The sequence below is a fragment of the Phyllopteryx taeniolatus genome, chromosome 12 (genome assembly GCF_024500385.1).
Source record: "Phyllopteryx taeniolatus isolate TA_2022b chromosome 12, UOR_Ptae_1.2, whole genome shotgun sequence".
Lineage (NCBI taxonomy): Eukaryota > Metazoa > Chordata > Actinopteri > Syngnathiformes > Syngnathidae > Phyllopteryx > Phyllopteryx taeniolatus.
In genome coordinates, this window is record NC_084513.1 from 12711144 (window position 1) to 12719606 (window position 8463).

The 8463-nt window shown below is 43.8% G+C and overlaps 1 protein-coding gene across 1 annotated transcript; it reads left to right on the plus strand.

The window, feature by feature from the left end:
- The first annotated feature begins 490 nt into the window (after positions 1-490).
- Positions 491-7635, plus strand: klhl23 (kelch-like family member 23). Its single transcript, XM_061793139.1, has 4 exons — positions 491-1091; positions 2315-3541; positions 6662-6814; positions 6895-7635. Exons 1-4 carry the CDS (start codon positions 1034-1036, stop codon positions 7203-7205), a joined length of 1749 nt encoding a protein of 582 aa, XP_061649123.1. The 5' UTR covers positions 491-1033; the 3' UTR covers positions 7206-7635.
- Positions 7636-8463: the final 828 nt, after the last annotated feature.

Below are 8463 nucleotides of genomic sequence, written 5' to 3' on the forward strand. Positions count from 1 at the left end.
TCGACGGGTGGTTTCTTCGGCTCTTTAGGATGAACGAACATTCCTGCGATGACACCTACGTCCAGGGAGGACAGTTGGTTTGAAAGAGATGTACACGAAGCCATTTATGTCAAACTAGAAAAGGCCTTCTTTAAACAGAGGAGGATGTTTGAGGCATCACCTATTGAAGGCGCCTCATTGAACGGGAAAAGTGGTTTTGTTGCAGCACCGAACAACAAAAACAACACCGTTGTTGACCACCCAGAGGGGACAAACCTTCCGAGGCATAAATAAACTCCACACCTAAAATTTAGAACTTGGATTAAAGTGAAACGTTTTAAACAAACAGTTGCCTTGATTAAACCTTTGCAGATTCCTGGATGACCAGTGACCATGACCATGTTTGTATACAGTACATATATTAATTGATAATACAATTTTTTTTTTTAATCTCCTCAAATTAGAGATTTCTACAACCCATGAATTTAGGGTTGACTAACATACAGTAGGCTCATGATGTTTTATACCGCTGTTCTGAAGGTAAGAGTCTTGTGTAGCGGGCATCTTAATCCCGTGGGATTAGGTCAAACCTTGGCCGCAGTGGAATTAGACTCAAAACACCATGGTAACGACGAGAATGGGGGGAAAGCATGAGTGGGAACTCAGCTGCTGAAGGGGGCACGCTCATTAGTATACGATTTGTATTCCGAGAGGGAGAGCTGGCTGTCTTTATTGGGCCACAAATGTGGCGTCCACGTGCGCGACGTGGTCACGGGACCGTGGATGTTATATTTAGGATGTGAGAGAGAGAAAGAGAGAGCATAGCGGTGTCAGTGCTGCGTGAGAGGGGTCGGGATTCCTCTGACAGTTTTTTTTGTCGAGGGAGTGCGGGTGGTGCAGCAGGGAGGAGGGGAGAGGTGGGTCGTGGGGGGATGGCCGCTGTTACATTGCACACAATCACCAAAATAGGACAGAAGAGACCGGCTGTGACGTCCCTGCGTGCTCTAAATTGAGCCCTCTGTATTTAATTTTTTTCTTCTTCTTTTGTGTGTTTATGGAGAGGAGCAACCAGAGACGAGAGTCATCGAGGAGGATTCATGGACAAAAGAAAGGTGAGTGCGGGATGCTATTGTTGAATACAAGGGACAATATCATGAATAATACATGAAATTGAGGAGCATTTAGGTTGGCATTATGGTGGTCTATTGATTAGCACATATCCCTCACAGTTCTGAGGTTCAGAGGTCGAATTTCGGCCTTACTGCGGCGTTTGCGTGTTCTGTTCTTCATGATTCATGTTCTCCCACATTACAGTAACATGGATGTTGAATACTCTAAATCATATGCCAAACTCAGGCCCGGGGGCCAAATTTGGCCCACGATGTAATTATATTTGGCCCACAAGACCATATCAAATGTGTATTAGAGCTGGCCCGCCAGTATATAGCACATGCGCCACTAATTTTACAAATCCCAGAATGCTTTGCCCATCAGTCTAGACCGGCGAGCCCCCCTTCCCTTTCTGTTGCTGTCGTTAGCAACAAAGCTACCAGTCTCCTCAGGCAAATTTACACTTCCCCTTCCCAAAAATGGCCAAACGAAAGATGGAAAACAGTTAACTTCCAAGACAGGTAGGAGGCAGATTATTTTTTTAACTAAAGTAAAAGACATACCTGTGTGCGGAACAACGTGGCTGTAACAAAGAATAGAACATAATTGAATTAATGTTTTTTTTTTAAATGCGCTTTATCAACTCCTAGGCATGGACTGTTAATAGTTTCGCTTTTTATTGAAGGACATTCTTAATTTTTTGGGTTGTTTTGTTGTTGGCCTTTGAAAAAAGATTTAGATAAAAAAAGATGGGTAGTTGGAGCTCCAGCTCATCTGCAACCCCAACAAGAATGAGCGCTATAGAAAATGAATGGATGGATTGCATAATTTTGGTGGTGGCAGCACGGAAGCCTAGTGTTTAGCACATCCTCCTCACAGTTCTAGGGGGTTCGAATCCTGACCCCTGTGTGGAATTTGCATTCACCCTCTTCTAACATGGGTTTTCTCCGGATACTCCGGCTTCCTCCCACATTCCAAAAACATACGTTAGGTTTACTGAAGACTCGAAATTGTCCACAAATGTGAATGTGTGAATGCTTGTTGTTGTCTTTGTACCCTGGGATTGGCGATCGACCAGTCCTGGGTATACCGCCTCTCGGCCAAAATTCAGATGGGAAAGGTTCCAGCTCATCCGTGACCCTTATGAGGACAAGCGCTATAGAAAATGTGTTGTAGGTGCTGTCATTTCATGGACAATGGACAATGTTATTGTTTTTTTCTGCAGATACAATGTCACACCAGCAGAATGAAGTTTACACCTACGACTTCTGTGACCCGGACCATCCGGCCGAGCTCCTGGATGCTCTCAGACATTTCTACCTCAATGGACTGTTTTCCGACGTCACCTTGCAATGTGCCGATGACTCGGGCCAAGTGTTCCACTGCCACAAGGCGCTACTGTCCGCCAGGAGCTCATATTTCCAGATCATGTTCACAGCTGATATGAAGGAGCGCTCCAACAGTGTCATCGAGCTGGCTGGAGTGGATTGCGAGGTCCTGGCGATTTTAGTCAACTACGTTTACACGGCTCAGGTGAGCATCACCGAGAAGAACGTGCAAAGCCTGCTGGAGGCCGCAGACCTGCTGCAGTTTATCTCGGTCAAACAAGCGTGCGAAGGCTTCCTCGTTCGCCTCCTGGAAGTGGACAACTGCCTTGGTATGCATGCGTTCGCTCAACTGCACCTGTGTCTTCGACTGGAGCGCGAGGCCCGGAGGGTGATGCTGAGCAGGTTCGCAGAGGTGATCCAGCAAGAAGAGTTCCTCGAGCTGGATCCCAACAGGATCCGGACACTTCTGGCTTCTCAGAAGCTCAGCGTGCCGAGGGATGAAGTGCTGATCGACGCGGTGACCAAATGGGTGATCCACAACTTGGAGAGCCGTATTCATCACGCTGTGGACCTGCTGCGGTCAATCCATTTGGACTTGGATGAAAGTGATTTCAAGGCTACCTTAGAACTGCACAGGCAGTGCTTAGTGGGGCGTGACGAAAGATTGAAATCGATGATAATGCAGGCTTCAAGACCCAAAAGTAAGGCGATAACCACAGGTGGGAAAACAAACATGTACATTATTGGAGGATATTACTGGCACCCTCTTTGTGAAGTTCACATATGGGAGTCCACAAGCGACACGTGGCTGCGAGGAAAAGACATGCCGGACCATGCGAGAGAGAGCTACAGCGTCACTTTACTGGGGGCAGATATCTATGTGACAGGGGGCTACAGGACCAACACAGTCGAGGCCCTTGATACTGTTTTTATTTATAACTGTGACTATGACGAGTGGACGGAGGGTTGTCCCATGATTACAGCCAGATACTACCATTGTTCTGTTGCTTTACACGGCTGTATTTATGCCATTGGAGGCTACAGGGGAGGAGCTCCGGAGCAGGAGACAGAATATTATGATCCACTCAAGAAGAAATGGTTTCCTGGAGCAAGAATGATCCAAGGTGTGCAACAGAACTTGTTTTAGAGATTCAAGATTATTGTCGTATGAGCGGTAGGAAGCACGTGTCTCCTGTGCAATGAAATTCTTACTTTGCCAGCATAATGTACGAGGTATGTCAGACAAATTCCAGGATTGGTTTTACAAAAGATATTTCAAACCCAAACTAAGAGATTTTCCCTTCATTGAGGGCCAGATGATTAACCAACACGTATGCAAAAAGGTCCTGGGGTGTTTAAGAGGCAAGACTTACGGCAGAACAACTTGCGGATGCTGCAGCATGATAACGTACCTGCTTCCAGTTCCCGTGAGCTTTTGACAATTCCTGGCCGAGAAGAACATTGCCATGCTGGAGCAACTTCTGCACACCCGACCTGGTTCCACGTGATCAAGGGGACCCCATTTTGAAGACGTGGACGACATCAAGATGGCCATGAAGATGGAGCTGCAGATGATCCAGAAAGAATCCTTCCAGGAGTGTGTGAAAACATGGCAGAGACGTGTTAGTGTGTTAGACTCCAGGGGATCACTTCAAAGGGGAAGACTTGGTTTGGATTTTGTAATATATCAGTCCTAGAACTTTTCTGACACCCTCGTAAGATTTAAAAAGACAAATTATAAGACTAAGCTATAAGGTAGCAAGGCCTCTTAGGGATAAACCTGGTCTCTGTGTGAATTGTTTACTTGTCACATGCAAGTTTCCCTCAAGTACATAGCTCAATGAATGTGCCCTTACTTGGCAAAGACAGCTGGCTTTCAAGTGGGACACTCGCTGTAACACTCAGCCTAATGCTAAATTGACAACACAAAGCTTTATTTTGTAGTATGCCGTTTGAGAACAATTAACTAAAAAAAAAAGACTAGGACCGTACGTTCGGAAATTCAATCCAAGCGTGCTCTCGAAACGCTCTCACTGCGCTTTCTGAACGTTCAGGAGTGTGGAGACTAGAGAGCGTGTTTGGAGTGAATTTCCGAATATAACCTCAAAGCGTTGTTGGCGTGCGCCATTCGGTTATTCAGAGCGCCACACTCTGTGAGCGCTGGAGTACACTCCCTCTGCTCTGACTGAGGAGAGAGCGGCCGGAGCATCAGGCAAGGCGAGATGTTTACAGGCAGAAGTGACACATTCAATATGGCCGACGCACTGACGTATCCCTACCAATGGCCAACGCGCTCAGTCGTAAATTCATAGAAAATGGAGCGCGCGCCGCCGCTCTGAACACTGCACTCTCAGCGCGCAGTGAGAGCGTCAGATTGAATTTCCAAATGTACCCATAGCATAGTCGGGTACAGACCTTCAAGGTTGAATTGTTAGAAAAGGTTTTTATTTTAACCATGGCGGCGTATAACAACATTGTGGTAAGCATCTGTTTCTGCATTAGCAGCAGGCGCTCTGACAAGAATGAGGCAGTAGATTGCAATGAATGGCCTTAATTGTGAAGATAAACACACAAGGCAGAGATCTCTGGCCTTAGGAGCCAGTTAAATCCTGGCGCATCATGAAATACTGTCAATAAAACGGAACACGAGTCAAAATTAAAGTCAAACTCAGTCACACAGTATGCGGTACACAGAGGATGATATAAGATTTGTGGAGACCTTTGGTTTGTAGGCTATCACAATTTGAAGGCTCAAATGTACAAGACTAATTATCGTAGCATACTACTACTGCTACTATCCTTTGTGACCACCTATTTTAAGATTCTTGTTAATCACTCCTATAATGTCACACAGTGGTGAGAAAGAGCGAATTTGAGCATTGAGTATTTAAGCATTAAGCGCTGAGTATTTTCTCATTTGGACATGTATCATCAGATAAGTTCACCTATGATGTGACATTACAACTTCTGTTAAAATAGGAGACATTCGTAATGCTAACATGAAGTCACATACACTTGGTTTGTAAGAGTAAGGGGTGGGAATGTGATGGAATTACCTCTGTAGAATGCCAAGTCAAAGGTTCTAGTGCCTACGCATAGCAGACACAGCTGAAAGCATGGGAAAAATAGGAAGAATAGGAAAATTAGGAAAAGCTTTACCTTAGGTCTACTCATGGTCAAAGCAAATAGCTTGATGATGTCATATCTGCTGAGTCACACAAAAGCACAATAGTTTTCTCTTCCTCTAGATGGCTAAAAAGGTTTTAGTAACAGGGTTGCGTATATGTTAAGAGACACAAGCTCAGAGCATAATGACTACTTTGAAAATACAGTGGTGCCTTGAGATATATGAGTTTAATTCTTTCTATGACCATGCTCGTAACTCACAATATCATTTCTCTAATCATCTTTCCTCATAGAAATAAATGGAAATGCCATTAGTCTGTTCCAGCCTCCCCAAAACAAACAACAATATACTTTATGAAAAATAAATAAACATTTCAACAGAATGTAAATAATTTTGTGCATCATAATTAATTCAGTGCAACTCCTTTTGTGACTTCTCCCGTGTGTGACTTGACCACTGGGGGGCTGTATAATACAGTCATGAAGACACAAATGAAGAAGACTTTCACAACTACTGTAAGTTAACTGTAGTAGACTCAGTTAACTGAAGTAATATTGGATGTTTTTCCCACAGGATAAAACAAGTATGGCTATGAGTATTGCTATATTGTCTGTCTACATGTGTTGATGCACTATTTGTGTTAAAATATCCATCGCTTAACGGGTTCTAACCCTACAAGTATCGATGCCATTTTGTGTTTTGCATTGTGTGTTAGCATAAAGCTAGCGGCAGGCAATGTTGTGTGGTTGTTTTAACTACACATGACGCATCTTCTCTTTGTTTTATGTTTAGTTTCACAGTAAACTTCAACTGGATTGGCATTAAAGATCTTGAGGCTTCTGTTTTGAACAATTGTTCACTATCTGCCAAAAGGCAAAGCAAAACAAAATCTGCAGAGCGACAGCTCGTAACTTGAAAAGCTCATAAATCTGATCATTTGTATCTCAAGGCGCAACTGTATGTCTGATCACACAAAATGTTTTAACAACTATAAGAAAGACTGAAAATGTCCTCCAATTCTGGAATGACCCATGGATGGATTTAGGGTCCTTAGACAGTTTTGATTTCTTTTCCCCCCATGCATTTTATAGGTGACTGCTTCCTCTGTTATTTGAAGGTGTAGGAAATGCCACTGCTGGTGTGTTGGGAGATAAAATCTATGTGACCGGAGGCCACTATGGGTTCAGAGGGAGCTGTACCTATGAGAAAATCCAGGTCTACAGGCCAGATCTCAGCGAGTGGAGCATCATTACCATAAGCCCTCATCCAGGTATGAGGAAAGGGGAGAATATGCAGTATGTTTTACATTGTGTTTCCTAATTTCCATTTTCCAATCCTCTTTTTTCCCAGAGTATGGCTTGTGTTCTGTGTCTTTGGAGAACAAACTCTATTTGGTGGGTGGACAGACGACTATTGCAGACTGCTACGACACACAGAGAGAGGAATGGGGCTCAATATCAGTCATGAAGGAGAGGAGGATGGAGTGCGCCGCTGCGGTCATAAATGGATGCATCTACGTCACAGGAGGCTACTCTTACTCTAAAGGGACTTATCTGCAAAGCATTGAGAAGTACGACCCGCAACTGGACACTTGGGAGATTGTCGGGACGCTTCCCAGTCCGTCCAGATCACATGGATGCGTCTGTGTGTACAGTGTTTAACGTCAAGATCCTTTCATGCGCCTTTGAATTGTCATTTTGTGCCAAATATATTGAACAAACATTGGAAACTATGCAATACTATTTAATGAAGCTACTCGTCGAGGACCTGGTACTTACCTCTATTATATGCCTATTATAATGTGAGAGTTTGTGTTGTTCTATTGGGGACAAGTACTACTGTACTGGATATTCAGTTCCTCACATGAAATAACCTTCATCTATCAGAACGACAATGACCTTGATTGGCTTCCTTGGAGCTGTTTGATTAGCCTGTGGAAAACCACCTGCTTTGCACTGAGCCATTATAGTGTGTTTGTGGCGGTACTACTGATGATTCAATTAGTTACACATTTGTTCACACCATATCATTTGTCCTTTTTAGAATAATGCCACTAGGTTACTTGAGTAATTAAATCACTACACTACTGTCTTCAGTTTATCTCTGAATTACTTGAAAGGCTCCTTTAAAGGGGTTAAAGCAGGATGTTAGAACGGTTCCTCATGTTTTATTCAGTGAGAAAATTAAACGTTTCTCCCTCCAATATTTGCTCAATCCCTATAAATATTTAATTTTTATATGGAATATTGCAACTGGTGACGAGTCAAGGGTGCACCGTAGATTATTTAAAAAAAATGGGCCTGGAAATCTCAAGGCAGACTTGGGCAAAGTATGTCTCAGGGGCCCATTTATTTAATCCAGCCCACCCAAACTACAACTCTAATGAGAATACGTGATATAGAAAATACATGGGTGGGTTGATTTGAAGTGGCACGGTGAATGACTGGTTAGAGCGTCTGCCTCACAGTTCTGCGGTCTGGGGTTCAATCCCCCGGCCCTGCCTGTGTGGAGTTTGCATGTTCTCGCCGTGGCTGCGTGGGTTTTTTCCGGGCACTCCGGTTTCCTCCCACATCCCAAAAACATGCATGGTAGGTTAATTGACAGCTCTAAATTGCCCGTAGGTGTGAATGTGAGTGCGAATGGTTGTTTGTTTATATGTGCCCTGCGATTGGCTGGCAACCAGTTCAGGGTGTACCCCGCCTCCTGCCCGATGATAGCTGGGATAGGCCCCAGCACGCCTGCGACCCTTGTGAGGAGAAGCGGCTCAGAAAATGGATGGATGGATTCATTTGAAATTATAAAGTACAAAATATCAATTAAGCAACCAGTTTTATATATGAACATTTAACCTCTTTCCAAATTGTGTTTTATTAAATAATTGGTTAAATAAGAAATAATTGTTAAATAATACTGTAATTA

What these genes read in the sequence shown, in the direction of transcription:
- klhl23 (XM_061793139.1), top strand. Translation starts at nt 1,034, where the DNA reads ATGGAGAGGAGCAACCAGAGACGAGAGTCATCGAGGAGGATTCATGGA. An exon ending in GATTCATGGACAAAAGAAAG is followed by an intron (nt 1,092 to 2,314) that starts GTGAGTGCGGGA and finishes TTTTTTCTGCAG; the next exon opens with ATACAATGTCACACCAGCAG. An exon ending in TACCATAAGCCCTCATCCAG is followed by an intron (nt 6,815 to 6,894) that starts GTATGAGGAAAG and finishes CTTTTTTCCCAG; the next exon opens with AGTATGGCTTGTGTTCTGTG.